A 17,372-nucleotide genomic window follows, 5' to 3' on the forward strand; every position below is an offset into this window, starting at 1 on the left:
CTCTCCTGGATCCAGACAGGAGCTTTCCAAGAACTTGTACAATGGTTCAATAACAATAGGTAGTGAATTAAATAATGTGAAGCATTTAACTGTCCCCTGTCATGTAACATGTCTGCTTCACTGGAAGCCAAAAGAATGTGCCTAAGTGCTCATTCATATTTAAACTCTTTTACAGTTTATGGAATCCTGCATTATTTGTTAAAGATGATTTACCAGTTACCATGATTCATATTTGTATGTTTCTCTTTATTTACATAATTGCTTAAGAAGGACTGATGCTGTTTGCGGATCATTTCGGTCAGCACCTCAGATAATCCTTTATGTTCATTTAGTCATGTCTAAGCACACTAATGAATAATGCTGTTAATCTGCTGGAATTAGACTCCAGAAAGACTATCTAACAGTGCTTTTGATAACCTCAGTCTTTTGACAACCCTAGTCTTTATCACCATATCTTGTTTTTCTTGTAGACTGGGGATGTAGGTCTACAGTCTAATACTGATTTTAAGAACTGGGCTATTCATAATCTGGTGATATTTTCTCTCTGTTACTGCTAAATGATGTCTAAGGGCAGGATTCAGCTTTGCCGTTGATTAACAGAGACATTAAAGTGATACAACAGCAATGGCAACTACCAGTTGGTGCTTGGAAGGGACTGTTCGCAGTTTGCAACACAGATACCATTTGGGTACACAGACACACACACGCACACACACACACACACACACACACACACACACACACACACACACACGCAAACACACACACACACACACACACACACACACACACACACACACACACACACACACACACAAACACACACACACAACATGCATGGAGGATTGTGGGGCAACATATGGGGAAGAGGTGCTTGATGGGTGGAAAAGTGGTTTAATTATATGTCAAGTCTGTCACCCATTTCAGGGGTCTCAGGAGGGTGGCGTATACCCATGTGATAACCCGCTCTGATGACCTTGCCTTCAGTCTGGATCCCTCTCCACAATTACACACACACACACACACACACACACACACACACACACACACACACACACACACACACACACACACTTTAAGACCTATGTTTAATAGTGACCCCCCCTGAGCATATGTTTATATTTCTATGAACTTATAAATAAAGCTTAATTAAAGCTTAAAGCTTCCTGAAGGTGAAGTGAGCTTATTCATGACATAAACCTTACATCTTCAGACCTAAACCTAACAATTTGCAATCGCAAAGTGACTCAGTCAGGTTCTACCATAGCTTCCTTCTTGCCTTTATGAGGCTTAGGTACAGGCGCACGAGTTCTGGGGGAGTTCCGCCTCTATGCGCTCCGCATGGGATGGCTTGCTTGATCCCAAGCGGCACCTCCTAGGTGGAGCCTTAGGCAGTATCTTAGGTGCCGGAGGCTCGTCGCTCCTGGAGACTGCAGACTCAACATCACTGTCAGTGGGAGGATCCCCATAGAGGACCTCCTCCACCTCTACTGACGGATCCTCCACACAGTCGAACCCCAAGTCCGACCGCAGACTGATGTCGCTGCACTCCCTGTTCCCTCCATAATCTGTGTAAATAGTCCATGTAGGGCTCGTAGGACCCAGTGGAGTCCACTTCTGAGTACTGGTACTCCACGTACTGCTCCCCATAGTCCAGGTCTGTAGGACTCCACAGAGTCCGACACTGGACCATACCCAGGGCCTCCCCAAAATCCACCAGTGGCCTTCTCCTCTGTTGTGTGAGTATAGAGTGAGGCCAGGATGATGGAGGGTCTCTCTGTGAGGGTTGTGGAAGGGCATTTGCTTCCTTCCTTACCCTGCCTTCTTTTGCTCCGCTTCCTAGGCATCCTTCGTCGGCCGGTGTTTCTGTAACGCGTGGAGGCAATGCAGGATGTGGTGACGAGTTGCGTAAAACAGAAACATACGTTTATTAATGCATATAACACGGAAGACGTAGCTCGCAGGTCATAGTCAAACACTGTCAACAGTCACACATAAACAACAGACTTTTATACACGCATACTAAGGACACACAACGAGGAGGAGATGTGGAACACAGGGAGGGTGTGGCCACATGGACAAACATACACACACACACACACAAATACACACACGGGGAGATGTTTGGGAGGAGGGGCTATACTACTGACAACCAGGCCATCCCTAACTTTTAACCAGGGGTACACAACTGACAGTCCTTGTGTTCTGACCCCTACTGAGTTTAGTAGTATTATAACATTACAGGCATATATTACATGGTGCCTTTGAGTGGCTTGCTTCTGGTCACCATCATTGCTGTTGTCACTATAGAATGGTTTGCAATTATCCCAGTTGCAACAGCCCTCTTAAATAAGACTGGTGCTGTTATACCGCCATCCAGCTTTGGAAACTAGTACCATACAATATATAGAATCATGCTCTTCTGGGTCATGTGTCTTATGTGGTTTTATTATATCTGTGTTTATGTAAGTTTGTGTTTTTTGCCACTTTTTTCCTTAGGGAATAATTAGTTTTATTGAACTGAACTGATTTGAAAGTGTTAGAATTAAACTCCACAGAACAGTATATCTACAGTACCAGTTTTAGTGTCATAAACCTTCTCCTTGAACTATAAACCCCCAACCCAACCCTAACCAGCCAAACTTGCTGAAGGTAAACTCTACTACCTAAGCCACAAATGCTGTCAAATCAAAACCTTGTGTTACAATGATTATGTCAGGATTACTCTAATGATCCCAGTCAATTTGCTTTCTTGTTTTGTTTGATTAACACTGCTGCATACCTTATTTGCAGTAGAGGTATGCTGGATATGTGCTCTTTGCACAAACCATAGATGAAACGATTACGAAATATAATATCTAATTCATATATTCATAACTCATAATTCAGATGTTTGGCTCAAAATTAAATATGCACAGTTTCAAAGGCAGTTTTTCCCCCCTTTTGATAGTCTCAAACCACCAGACCCACTAATGACTGTATATATATTTTTTGTGTAATAGGCCATTATTATTGCAACAGTTACACTGATACGGTAATGGAGCACTGGCATGCTATTGGAAATTGTGCTGGTATCAGTGTATCATACACAGCAGTGTTTCTGGGGTTTTATATGTTTTATTAATGCTTGTGGGTTGAGACTTACACACAGAAAACCCCAGCCATGTCTAATCAAGTGGGTGGTGCATCTTACTGTAGGCAGCCTTAGTGTGTTTGTGGGGTTTGTACTGGTTTTATAGTTTTACACAGTCATTTTCACTGCTAAAATCCATGGCAAATCAGTAAAGCATAGCCACTTTTGGAGTGTCATCTCCATTTGTGGAGCATCACCTCTGTCGGTGGAACGTCACCTCCATCAGCAAGCACTCTCACCAAAGCTTGAAGGGCCAGCTGTCCTTGAAGATGCACTGTTTATATTCCTTTCATCTCCAGCGATTGACCAGAATGCCACCACCCTCGTATCTGTTTTACAGTGTGTCCTGGAACTGATAACAAACTCAGCACCCTGTCAGATCTGGATCAGCACTACCACACTCTGCGCAAGTTCTACGAGAACTGTGAGGTGGTGATGGGCAACCTGGAGATCACCAGCATCGAACACAACCGCAACCTCAATTTCCTGAAGGTGAGTTGAGCGGATCCCTGACTTAAACCCTACATCATCAGACATAACCTAATCAATCGCAGTTGCAAAGTGAGTCAGTCAAGTTCTATCCTTAAATCCTACAATTCTAAAAGCTAAAAGAAAAAAAAAGAGAAACAATGAGTCAGACAAAAGGCAATTTAGCCATTGTTCTAAGTCTATGCCAAATCTTGTGGATGATTACTCTACCAGGACAACCTTAACCATGGGTACCCAACTCACAGTCCTTTTGGTTATGACATACCTGTGTCAACTTCCTGAAGGTGAATTGAGTCTTATGTGGTTTTATTACATCTATGTTCATGTAAGTTTGTGCTCTGTGTCTTTTTGCCGTAGTTTGTTCTTAGAGGATAATTAAAGGTCTGTTGAATTAAACTGAATTGAAAGTGCAGGGCAGTATATCAGGACCAGATTTAGATTCTTGTGTTTTAAATTTAGCCTTAATCTTGAACTATGAACATCAAAACCCTAACAAAAAAAAGGTATGAAGGTAAATGTAAGCTCCAAATCCTATCACACCAAAACCTCTCACAATGATTAAGTCAGGACAATCCTAAACATCAACCCCAAACAGACATGCTAAATATGGGTCTTCACAGCTAGACACCAGTGTAGACATGTTGCAGTTACATTAAGACATAAAACACAGATGAAAATGCTTTTCTAGTATAAATATGTTTGATGGTGAGTTGGATTTAAACCTAAGATTGGAGGTGAACTTGGGGGCCAAAGTAAATAAATGTAACAGATTGCACAAACTGAAATCATATTTGCACCACCCCCAGCATAGGCCCATAAATATTCATTGTCCTTTCTCCATGACCCCGACATATAACCACTACCCCCATTTGATGTTACATTATGTATTGCTAATTACTGCAATATCATTTAAAAAAAAATGATAGAAGTATTTCTATTAGCTGCAATATCATTAACACAAGTGTTAGCCATCTGGTCATTTTATTATGACATAATTTATTATGACAATAAGTATGCAGGATGTCTCTATTATATACTCCCCATATCTCTTTATTTATGTACACAAATAACCTCCACTATGAGGTCTGTGTTTATACAGTATCAGGATCCTTGTGCATTGTTAATATTTTGGCTTTCTGCTGCAGTCTCTGAGCCGGTGCGACACATGCTCACCCGCTGGCAGGGGATCGCTGCCGATATAAATGCACTGGGATGGACTCATACACCAGGGTCGATACATCTACTCTCTGCTCCAGGGCTGTACTTGCAGAGTCTTGTCAGTGCTTCTTATCTGCGAGTCTGATTCACCTGCTATATCTGGCATGCATGTCATTTCTATAAGAAACCCAGCTACACCACGGATGTGCCGAAAGAGACTTGGCAAATAGGCGCTAGATGAGGCCTGAGATACTTTACACTGTCAGTCTGTGAAAGAAGCATTATGGTCCATTTGAAAAGAAGCATAGCACTCTGGTTTGAGATACAGTGAAGTTGAAATGACAGAAATGTTTTTCTTTATTTCTTCTATTTTTGCAATGTGCTTCTTCTATTGCTGCAGAATGTTGCAAATGTTTATTTGTAACTTGAACTGAATTTACTCAACTTATTTTTTGTTTCCCTCTTGAGTTAATCTTATTTATGATTGGACGGGAACATCAGCTTTATTATAATGCTTTGCTTCTAACCATCAAAGATGCTTTTTTGCTTGTAGAGCTTGTCAAAAAATTGACAAGAGTTGTAAAGACAGCAGATTCTCTTGTAACATGCAAGGTTCTTCCAAAATCCACAACATAACAGTAAAACATGGCAACTGTCAGAGTGTCACCTGCATTGGAGTGTCACCTCCATCATTAGAATGTCACCTCCGTCATTGGAGTGTCACCTCCGTTCATGGCTCTCTTGTCAAGGCCTGAGAGGCCAGCTGCCCTTTGAGAAGCACTGTTTATATTCCTCTCACCTACACTGAGACTGTCTCCTAGCATACCAAAGACATAGCCTCATAATGACATGGGTAACAAAGCACAGGATACTAGGCAGACCTTTTAAAGAGAAGGGCTCTAGAAGCTCATATGGTGATCTGTATGTTTCAATGCTGTCTCGAACCAAACAGCTCAAACCATAAAGTATTTTAGTGTCCAAAATCAGCCAACTCCTCAGAAGCAGATAAATTCTGTTTGTATATTGCTTGTTTTCTCATAACATAACAATTAATATAAAGCAATATGTCAGTGATAATCCTGACCGAACTTAATGCCTTTGATCAGTGATACTTGCATTTGTTTTAGAAGCACTGTTTTCCTGAAGTCACCCTCTCTCATCTCTGTCCTATAAGGGATAGCTCCCCCATTGCTTTGTCTGGCCAGCAGCAACTAATGATTTTACAGCCCTTGAATGACTCTTCATTAAAATCTGATCAGTGAGTCTGGAAGCACTTGCGTGTGCTGACTGAGAGCACGACAGTGATTTGATGGTTTTCAGCACATCAAGAGCCTGTTCATTAATTCTATCTGCTGTCCTTTCTGTAGTATTAAAGGGTTCCGTTTGCGACCCGCTATGCAGGTCCATGCTGCTGTGCGCTGACATTGTGTTTAGCACAATAGCCTCAGTGTGTCCATGTGTCATTGCAGAGGCTCTCTGTTGCCATTGATTAATCATACTTCCCCTGCCTTTTTATATCACAGGAGCAAAATTAGTCACTTGTGTAAAAATAAAATTAAGCAATTTATTTGTCTTCATATTTATCCTCATCTTTGTTATTGCCAGAAAATATATTTAAAAAATAACAGAACAAGACATTGTTTACTTTAAACTTAATTTCATTATTTTCCGTAGTCTAAAAAGACAAAATATTTTGATTGTCCTACATCATAGTTACTGTGCTGTCTGAATGCAACAGAAAAGGGGTTAAAAAAAGTACATTTTGTTCTATATTCATGATGAATGATATCATCTTCATATGATATTGACATTGTTTAACGTAACACTAACACTGTTAGGGAACAATTAGTATTACACAAATCATGCTTGCTGGTCATTTCGATGTTCCTAAATGTTAGCCATGTTACCTTTGATGGATAAGGCACTCCTTTAACAGAACTCTTTCTGAAAGCATCTCAAAGAGGGGTTTAGTGGTTTTATTTCAGAATAACCTTTAATGGAGACGAAAAACAGCATACTTCCTGCCCTCCGTCTACCCTGTCTACTGCATCCACCCCACCCCCACCCCACCAGAGTCTGAAAGGCAAGAAAACACACACTTCAGAGAGTGTGACCCCCCCCTTCCCGCTCCACCATCAGGCTCAGCTTCTTCCTCTCGCTATTCTCGGAGCTGCAGCTGCAGTCACCAGCCCCCGTGTGGCCTCTCCGCTCAATCACACACCTTTCAGCATCACTTGAAATAAAGTCCCCTCTCCTGGCAGAGGGGGCCGGTGCACTGCAGCAGAGGAAGTGGAAATGCAGGAAGTGAAAGAGCAAAGGAGAACAAGGCCACAACGAAGCAGAAGCGCCAAAATGAGATTAAGAATGTTGACCTGCATCTATAATTTACACATTGGAGGAATCATCTTAAATTCTTATATAGTGAACATTTATTATTTGTTCAACCTCACTTCAATGTGTAATTGATAACAGGTATAATGCAAATTTGTTTGGATTTGAAAAATTAAAAATGTACTGTATAATCAAATGCATCACACCCCAGCCAGTATCCAGCCAACACACTGCACAGATTGCACAAAACTTGCCTGATCCCAGTCACCAGCATATTAAATCATTACATACACCTGTGCCTTATCCCCCCTTTCCTCTTATTTAAACCCCACAGGTGCCGTAGTTCAGTGCTTCACATTGAACATCCTAGCCTCGCTAGTGACTGAGCAAGTCTGATCATTATTTGAATCTCGTCTTTCCGTTCTTGTTCTAAACCTCTCTGAATAAACATTTTGTGCTTTATTTCGCACTTGCGTCTTGCTCCTGTTTCATCGACATGTCACAAAATGCTTTTGGAGAAAAGTTTATATTTAACCTTCATGATTTTCATGCTCTCATAATTTCACGGTGACTAGAATAATTTCTCCATTCCATCCTTGAACCTTTTATGAATATTCACTTTTGATAACTGTAGTTCTGTTTTGAAATCAAATAAGTTTTCATCTCAATGCATCCTGTAGCACCCCTTTTCAAGCTGTGGCCTTTTTTGAGCTGTGGTATTTTTTGAGCTCTGTCCTTTTTCGAGCAGTGCCCTTGCAGCATAAATACTTCTGTTCTCATTTTGTTCAAAGACTATTGCATTAAGAGTTAGGGTTTGAGACTCGTTTTAGCTGCCACAAAATCCAAATGGATTTTATAGAAACTGCATCTCTTGATATATAAGCAGTAAATAGCTTTTGTTTTCATTCAAACTAGCACTTAAATATGTATTACTCAGGGTTGAATACTGCACTACATAACAAACAGTCCAGTCCAGTAGAGGCCTACTACCACTCCAGAATTCTTTTCCAAACACATGCAGATTTCCTGTTCATTTCCTGTCTTAGGTGAGTGAGAAAAGGGTACACATTTTGACAGGCTTGGTAGTCAGAGGATTGAGAGAGGGGGATTTGATTTATTTATTTATTTTAATTAAAATTAACATCCACAAAGTGCTACTCTCCATTGATTTCAAGGAAGGAAACATTTGTTTAAGATTAAGCAACTTTGTCAAATAATTGTTTAAATCTTAAGCAAATTGCTTAATGTCTTAGAAATTTGATACATTTGTATTAAGGTGGAACTTTAAACTTTACATTTTAATCTTTAAACTAAAGTTTCACATTATTAGTTAATAAAATGCCAAAACTGACAAATGACCCTTTTTTACTCTGTGTAGAGGAATGAGACATATGGGGGACAAGGTGCTTTATGATGGAGAGAAACCCCATTTGTTCAGTAAGAGAAAGGGACAGAGATAAATAATTAAAATGGAGTACAAGGGAGACTGTGCAGAAGACATATGCAGTATTGGTTTTGTTCAGATTTGTGGGTTTTTTTTTCTAGTTTGTACAAGCATATACAAGCTCTGATGGCCAAAAAACTGCAGATGATCTTTCACGAAAATCATGAGGACATAAAGAGTATATGATGAACCTGACTGGCCACTAAAAGATTTATGAAACTTTCTCTCTCACTATCCATCTTCTTTTTCCAAGACCACTTAAAATTCAATTGGTTGATTGTAATTGGGTCGTAATCAGACATCAGGCTGGCCATTAATCAAGGTCACTTAAATGAAAGGATAATGCTGAGTTCACTGGAAGCCCATGAGCAGGCCAGTCTCCATTCATTTGGATGACCTTGATTATTGTCGAGCCGTATGTCTGATTACGACCCAATTACAATTCTTAAAGAAATATGCATATACAACAGGAAAAGGACTGAAAAACACACACACACACACACACACACACACATATATATATATATATATATATATGTGTGTGTGTGTGTGTGTGTGTGTGTTATGCAATTCTTGACCCACTGATCCACCTTGACAATACTTGTACTGGAGAGAAGTGAGGATGTCCAATAGGAGAACAGTTCAAGAGAAACCGAGGGTGCGGATAGCATGAAAGTAGATGAAAATAGAATGAGAAAGTCCTGCAAGAAGTGGCTAGAAAAGGCAGGCAGAAGTATACTCACTTAGTACTAGATTGTTGAAAGCAGGCAAACATCATCTGACCATACAAGACTATACAAAAGAGGTCCCTGATACAGACCAGGACATGATATAAAGCTTCATGATATAGGGTCAACAGCACAAACTAAGACACACATGTGGTGTCTACAAGGAATATGGGCTAGCGATCCCCAAGTCCACCTACAGAGACTGGGAGAAAACTACAAAAATAATATCCAGTGGGACCCCCAGATCCAGATAGGCAAATGGCCAACCAGCTAATGGCAATCCAGCCAGATAAGGAGCAAGAAATATTGATAAAAATGTTGGAAGGAATTGATATTGATAAAAAGGAAGGAATACAAAAAGCTGTAATGGATCAAAAAATATTTGATACAAATATGCTTTAATGGATCAAAAAATCTTTGATACAAATATTCTGTATGTTTGTAATATTAATTGCATTCCTTTTTTTGGCTGGGGTGTGTTTCTTTGGTGCATTGACAGTTATTTATTTATTGATTAAAGAAGGCATTTTTTGTGGGTCATTTTTGAAGGAATACATGAGCTTGGTTTATTGACTTCTTCCCAACCCTTCTTCATCTTCATCCTAATCAGTTTTCATACTTAGATGTGCATAATGAGTAAAATGTTAATAGCTTTGTGGATTTGGCATTTAAACAGTACAGACACAGACCTTTCAAGAAAGTGGTGTGCTTCAAAGTGACATTAAATCATTTGCATGTATAACATTTGGCATACATTCAATAGCAACTCGCTGTGAGTCAGTCTAAGCCACTGCTGTTCTTCCCCTAACACAGCTGCCTGCTGTTTGAGTCACTGCTCACTTTAACAGCTGCTTCTTTGTGTAACATGGTTTTTGTTTGTTATTCTTTTTTGTTTTGAAATTTGAACAAACTATGCAACTCCCCTATTTATAACACTATATGCATTTTACATTTTGTTTTTATATTATTCTGTTATTTGGAAGTAGCTGAGGGCATCACTGGCTTAAAGTGTGGAAGCATTATTTATACTTATCGAAGTATCTTGGACACAGTCAGAAAAGGCAGACTCACTCTTCTGTATGTGTATCACTGTACCACTTCATGTAGTGTTTTCAGTAATTAAGTCACTAGTACATTGTAGGTGTATATGTTTTTTTCCTGTTTCAGCACAGACTTTAAATGCAGATGTCATTTGATAATCTCTTGTATTGGTGACACTGGTGCTTATCTTAAAAACCCTTCCAATTTTTGTATGAGAAGGGTTTGGAACAGTTTGCCAGATTCAGCAAATTTTTGAAAATTGCTGTAAATGACATAAACAGGATTTTTAGTTTAATACCTGTTCATGCAAGACATCCTGTTCATGAGAACACCTAAAAATGATCTGATTCATTTATCTAGAAACATTATGTGATTATGTTTTTCTATATGTGTTTGTAACTATAAAACATATATAACTTGCTACAGTATCATGGCCTATTTCATTTATACTAATGTACTTTAATAAATGGCCCTTTCATACATTTATCTTTGTCTTTGACACACAATTAAAATGCTACATACTTTATGTAATGTTGGGCAGGGATTGAGGCAAAGAAACGGATGCAAACATAGGAAGGATTTAATAAATTTAAAGAAGAACTCGAACAAAACCAAGCTATACAAACCAAAACGAGATTACACAAAAACATAACAGGCTAACCAGGACATGTGAACACAGAAAAAACCCAAGAAATAAACATTGAGCAAAGTAAGACATGTAGCATACGAAACAAAGACAAAATAACCAACAAAGATCAGAGGGAAATGCAGGGGTTAAATACACTAGTTAACAAGACTTAATGAGAATGAGGTGAGGACAATAATAGGTGAGGAATTAAACAAGGGGGTGGAACAGAATGAAACCAAAAACAAACCCAAGAACCAAAACAAAGAATGCATGAAGGTGTTGCCATGAGAACCGCGATACCAGGGAGGGGGTGATCTGACACTTTTCTTATTGCAGTGCCGTATGTTAAGGAGCCCTGCTTTTATGATTAAACAGACAAGTATTGTCTATGTCATATGCGATACAATGTTTTTACATACTTTTAGCATTGCTTTGAGGGAAATTTCAGAGGTTATTTGTAGTGTTATTTAGTCACATATTAAAATGCAAATAATTTGCATTAGTAGGCAATATTTGTCATCTATTATTTTGATGGTTTTGCTCACATCAGCATTTTCTCTTTTCATGAAGTGGACAAAGACCTTATTTACATTTCTTTATTAGATTTTTCTGGTGCAGGAAAGCCTTAGAAATGTTGGCAGCGAATTTGTGCTGGGTTACACTGAGACCACTGCATATTTGAGCATTATCATGTGTAGAATTGACAGACTTTTGGCTTCAGTGAATGAGAAGTCCCTACATTTAAATAACCTTCTGAAACCATTCTTATTACTCTTCATCCTTTTTTTCATTAGTGACATTTCCCCTCAATCTAATAGAATTCCTTTTAAAACTGCAAAGCTATGGATGTTCCAAAATCACAAGATAACAGTGGTTTCATACTGTTCTGACTGGAATGTTGGCAGCGTGTCGAAGGTGAAATGATCATATTGTGATTACACCGCAAACTATGGACAATGGGAAATGTTTAACATAATTGATAGAGTGCTATTCAATGGCAAGATTGCAGTTTAATGCATCAGACTGGACAATATTGACCATGACACAAGCATACATGCACTTTGGTTAATGGTCTAAGTCTATCATATAGCATCTCTCTTTGATGCCATGCACCAGTGGATAATGTATTACCATATGTACAATGTATTAAAGATTAAAGCCTTGAAGATTGAGACTTACTATTCTTACTATCTATGTATTTTGTCATGTTTGTTGAACATTGTTTATTATATCTAACCTGTAAACCATTCCATTGTCCAGTGCTTCCCAGTCTTAATCTCTCCCTCCCACATGCCTGTGCACTGCTGCATTTTCTCCAGACTACCCTAGCGATTGCTATTGTTCGGAAGCGATCCCCTGAGTTGGGTAAGAGCAGCGGGGTATGCACTACTAATTCCCTGGGTGAAGTCGTGTTTCGTATAGCGGACCAAACTTTCCCTCCAGTGTGAGCTGACATTAAACCCAGCATTCAGCGGCGCTTAATTTATGAGCCTCTTCAAATCATTTCTCTCTGTGGATTTTTAATATCTCTCTGTGGCAGCTGGTTTCGGGCAAATATGCACAGCGTCGCGCTGCTTGCCGCGTGGGGGCAGAACCATAAACAAACAGATTGCGTTAAACTGTGGCAATGACATTTATTTTGTTTCCTTGGTGATTGGAAAGCAGGCGGGGGCTCCCCGCCTCTCTCACAGGCCCAAACATGGACGTGTCATGAGCCCAGGAGCGATGGGGTGATAGAGGCCCACTGACTAACCCCAGAAGTGGGCGATATCATAAAATACACGCAGCCTTTGAGGTCCCCTACAGTCTCTATCAGTTAACCTGCTGCATTATGCACTATGGACTCTTCCATTTTTTTGTAATATGGAGGTGTTTATTCACAGGCTGCACAGAGTAAGGTGAGTTAAGGGAAAGGGATTTGTGTGAAAATCATATCTATATTGATGTTCAGAGCAGGCTGGATGAGAACTTATTTCTTGCTGGTGAAGTTTTCTTGTAGCTGTGCCTCTCAGCAAGAGCTCTGGCAGGCCTGCTGCGGTCAGTAATGGCCCCAGCACTGCACAGTTCAGTGATTCAACTCCTTGATGGTTAACTAATGAATGAGATGAGCTGGAACAGAGGAAGCACTAAACTGTGCAACACTGCAGTCCTCCAGGAATAGCATGCGAGCACGATACCTCAGGTTTCTCCTACCTGGGTAAGCCATGCAGAGATGTCACAGACAGACAGTGTCTGGCAAAGACATTTCTTCTTTTGATCCAAATGCATGAAATAAAACATACAGATATATACATACCACAAACAATGGTATGATCCTTTAATGCATCACAGTTTCTGTTCTGGGTTATTACTGCAGCACAGATTATTGACCGTTTTTGTAATTATCTAAAGGCTCAGAAAGGGTTGTTTTTTTGAAGACCATGTTGCAATAAAGCCATAATGTCAGAAGTAAAGCCTGACTCATTGTACAGTTACACTGACTTTATGCTGATTTTGGTCAAAACCATATGAGGTTTTTGGAAGACACTTGCAATTTCAATAAGGCTTGAATATACTTGCAGTTTCAATAAGGGAATGTCCTTTATGGTTGACTACATTGACATTTCCTAGGGTCTCTCCTGAGAATTTCTAGTAAAGGTAAAGAACAATAACCTCTCAATGTGGAGAGTGTAGAATATCGAACAGACTCACAGAAGAGAGTTATTGTGATGGTGTGTGTACAGTACAAGAAAACATAGCACACCTGGCTTAAAATGGTCTCCTCTTAAAATAAGTTACACACACACACACACACACACACACCCACACACACAGAGACACATATATGCACACATAAATAGACAAACAAGCATACAGAGAGAGAGAGACCTGTAAATTCAGTGTAACTGTGGAGTCAGTGTAACGCTGTGGAGACAGCATAAAGTTGGTTCCATCTTTTAATGCCTGCAATAATGTATCTGTGAAGCTAACGTCAAAAGCATTTGCAAAGTATGGTACTATTCTATAACGTGTACTTAGAACTGACACATTAGCTACCACTTTACTAGCTGTGGGAAACTTTTCTAGCTGTGGGTAAAGTGTCATCACATGTTTAATTAAAACAAGGTATAAGAAGATAAAAAGAACATGGTATGACAATGACAGCAAATTTGCTTCTCATGCTGTCACATCCAATACAATGTGCAAAAAAAGTTTTATAGTATGCTGTAAAACAACTACTGTATGTTGAGAAATTTATGCAATACTTTTTTTTTTTTTTCCAGGCATTGTTCAAGCCCATTATTAGTGTGAACATTGTGATCCTCTGTAGAAATGCCACCTGCCAATTACTTCTATTTTGTTATGCAGACAAACTATTCAATTCGAGGTTATTTTCCTGGAACACATGTGATCTGACCCAACACCACCTCTTACTTAATAATCGAAGAACCTGTAAGGTATAATCTTAGTAATTACAGGTTGCAGCATTCTAATTTCTCCAGCCATTGTGTGTGGTGTCAGAAGAGAATGAAGAGAATTGTAGTTCCTGCCTATTATCAGCTGTAGTAGGAGGTGAAGTTTGCCACAGTAATTATTGCTTGGAAGTTTTTTGTTCAACGTTTTGTTTGTAAGATGCCAGTAGACAACATTAGGTACTCTACACATATGGTTTATCACCTTGCTCTGCATCAGAACCATGTTACAGTGAAATGACAAAAAGGTGACATGCACTTGACCTTGAATAACCACCTTGTACAAACAGCAGTTATATCGAATTCAGTTTTAACAATTTAACCACACAATTTTGTGCGATTTTGGAACAGGAAAGTGGTGCTCGCTTTGGCACACATTTGTAAGGAGTCTAGAAAACAAATCCTGAACATGGCTAAAGGCAAAACAACCATTTTGAGAAATATATAGTGTTAAGAGGTCTATAGATCTGTCATGGACACAGAGATCATGTGTCCATAACAAAGCACATGTATGCCATGCCAAGGACTAGGGCAACATCCGTTTTCCTTAAGGGAATTACTAGGTACAGGCATGTAGCCACTTGGATGAATAACCCTGTCTGAGACATTAGTGTTGGGGGTGCTGGAATTTTCTGATTGTAGCTATCCAAGTGGAGGTTAATATGCACATGCTTGCACACTTGCAAAATTTATCGTCCTGTAGACCACCATAGTATCATGACCTGGAAAAACCCACTGATCTTTATTGCAGTCATTACTGTGCAGAAGGCCAGTTTCAACACAGAGTGCAGGGCCATTTTCTGGGGAACTGATTGCAAGAGAAGACATCTTCTGCCTTCTGTTGATTTGCCATGAATTGGTATGTGTTGCTACATTCAACAACCAGTAAGATGCCAGTTGTCAGTCCCTTAAAGGATGCTCAGTTTTCTGTTTTCTGCTATGTTCCCTGCAGTCCATCCGGGAGGTGACAGGTTACGTGCTGGTGGCCCTGAACCAGTTTGAGTACCTGCCTCTGGAGAACCTGCGCTTCATCCGCGGCACCAAGCTGTATGAGGGCCGCTACGCTCTGGCAATCTTCCTCAACTACAGGCGTGACGGCTACTATGGCCTCCGACAGCTGGGCCTCAAGAACCTCACAGGTATGCCCTCCTTTCCCTCTCTTTTGATGCACCTCTCTGTTGCTGTATGTATTGTGTTCAGAGAAGGAAATGAAAGAAAAGGAAAAAAAAAGATTGTGTACTTGTGCCTGAATGCCCCAAAGAGGACGGTATGGACTGGTCGTCTATCCTTCAATAGAACATAAGGTAGTGGTGTGTCAAGAATATTATGTATATGTAGCTAGCTACCAGGTTCTCTGTATATATACAGGTCTCATGGAGTTACAAATTATTGGGTTTCGGAATTGTATATTCTGATAAATGAAGATACGAGATATGTGTTAATATCATGTGGTGTCACAATCTGAAATCAACAGCAACAGCAGCATTCCTCTTCGCCTTTGTTTTGAGTCCATATGTGCACCAGAGAGCAGTCTGTCATCCTATTGGTCAGCATCAACGAAAGCGTCATAAAAGTTGTCAGACTAGGCTAAAAAATGTTTAAAAAATTCTGACATGCTAGACTTTTTGTCACGCTGTCATGCGGCAACAGTCTGACAAAACTCAGGATACCACATCGCTGTTCTTCGATTAGGTCACACTACAAAACCTCTCATTCCCAACACTCGGAACTGAGGCTGGAAATTTGCTGGCGATCACAAAATCGGGCTGAATTCGTGTACTCTGATACCAGTTTAAGCTTCTGTCGCTACCCTTCTCACTGGTCCCGCAACCATCTCTGTTTCTGTCTCGCTGTTACTATTTCATTATTCCATGTCTCAGCCTGTCATTGTGTGTGGTGTTCTCTCTCCCTCCCTCTCTCTCCCACTATCTCTCTCTCCCTCTATCTCTCCCTCTTTCACACACACTCTCTTGCTCTGTCTTCTTTCATACTTCATATCATATTCTGTGTAAAAACCAGGAAGCACCCAAAATATTATTCTGGAATTATTTTGTTAAACTCACACAAGCTGTTTGTTATGAGAAAGCAAGACTTTGAGCTTGCCATAAAGCCTGTATGTTTTTCAGCTGTGTCAGGCTATTCACTTGTGACTTTGCTGACTTCATATTATTTGAAGGTTCCAAAAAAGGAACATTTTCTACAAGGCTGTTCTGTAGTCCCTTACCATAAACAAGGGGAAGCTGCTCTAATCAAAGAAAACTTTAATATGTACAAAGTAAACTATTTAATATGTAACTGTGAATACTTTAAACCACCAAAGTCTTTACACCAGTTGCCAACTAGCAGTAAATTAGCTCTAAGTGCCCAAGATAATTAGCAGTTCTTGTGCATATGAAGTCAGACCGTCCAAATATTTTTATTCTGTATAGAATGACACCTATAAGGATGATAGCCAGGCAGACCTCACACATTAAGCATAGTCCTGGGCCAACTAATAATTTAATGGTTATTGAAGTCTGTTTTTGTTTGTTTATATTACCCTGCAGCTAATAATTTGCACTGCAAATAATAATGCATGTAGATGTCTGTAGTGGAGAACAGTAGTCCTGCCTCCCTATCCTCTTTCACTGTGCTTTCACTACTAAATACCCTACAACACCCACACTGGATGACCAGTTATCAGGACCAGAACACACACACGGCTCCACCAGGTCTGAGCTCCACCACCTTATCAGGTCTCCAAATCCTCTTTGTAAGAGAGGTTTATGACTTCTACAAGGACACATGGCTCAATTTTACTGCTATCCAATCTAGCCTGGTGAATTCAAAAGCCATAAACCACCCCTCTTGGAATTCAAGAATAGACTCGCATTCCATAGTGTTCAGATCTGAGATGCTTAGTAAAACTCCATATACCTGAATGGCTACTGAATTCTAACCTTCCCCAAAGAAAATATTTTCTCATGAC

The 17,372-nt window shown here is 39.8% G+C and overlaps 1 protein-coding gene across 7 annotated transcripts in view; it reads left to right on the forward strand.

The window, feature by feature from the left end:
* The window catches only part of LOC113579192 (receptor tyrosine-protein kinase erbB-4-like), a 127,620-nt gene that overhangs the window by 56,028 nt on the left and 54,220 nt on the right, over nucleotides 1-17,372 (forward strand). For 4 of the 7 annotated variants that reach the window (XM_035534817.2, XM_035534819.2, XM_035534820.2 and 1 more), the window contains exons 2-4: nucleotides 3,474-3,625; nucleotides 15,156-15,263; nucleotides 15,357-15,543. In XM_035534817.2, the coding sequence (XP_035390710.2) occupies nucleotides 3,474-3,625; nucleotides 15,156-15,263; nucleotides 15,357-15,543 (447 nt within the window). The remainder of the gene's footprint in view (nucleotides 1-3,473; nucleotides 3,626-15,155; nucleotides 15,264-15,356; nucleotides 15,544-17,372) is intronic. The other 3 variants (XM_035534821.2, XM_035534822.2, XM_035534823.2) reach the window with 1 other exon arrangement.

The sequence above is a fragment of the Electrophorus electricus genome, chromosome 18, assembly GCF_041902795.1.
Source record: "Electrophorus electricus isolate QZ-2024a chromosome 18, ASM4190279v1, whole genome shotgun sequence".
Classification (NCBI taxonomy): domain Eukaryota; kingdom Metazoa; phylum Chordata; class Actinopteri; order Gymnotiformes; family Gymnotidae; genus Electrophorus; species Electrophorus electricus.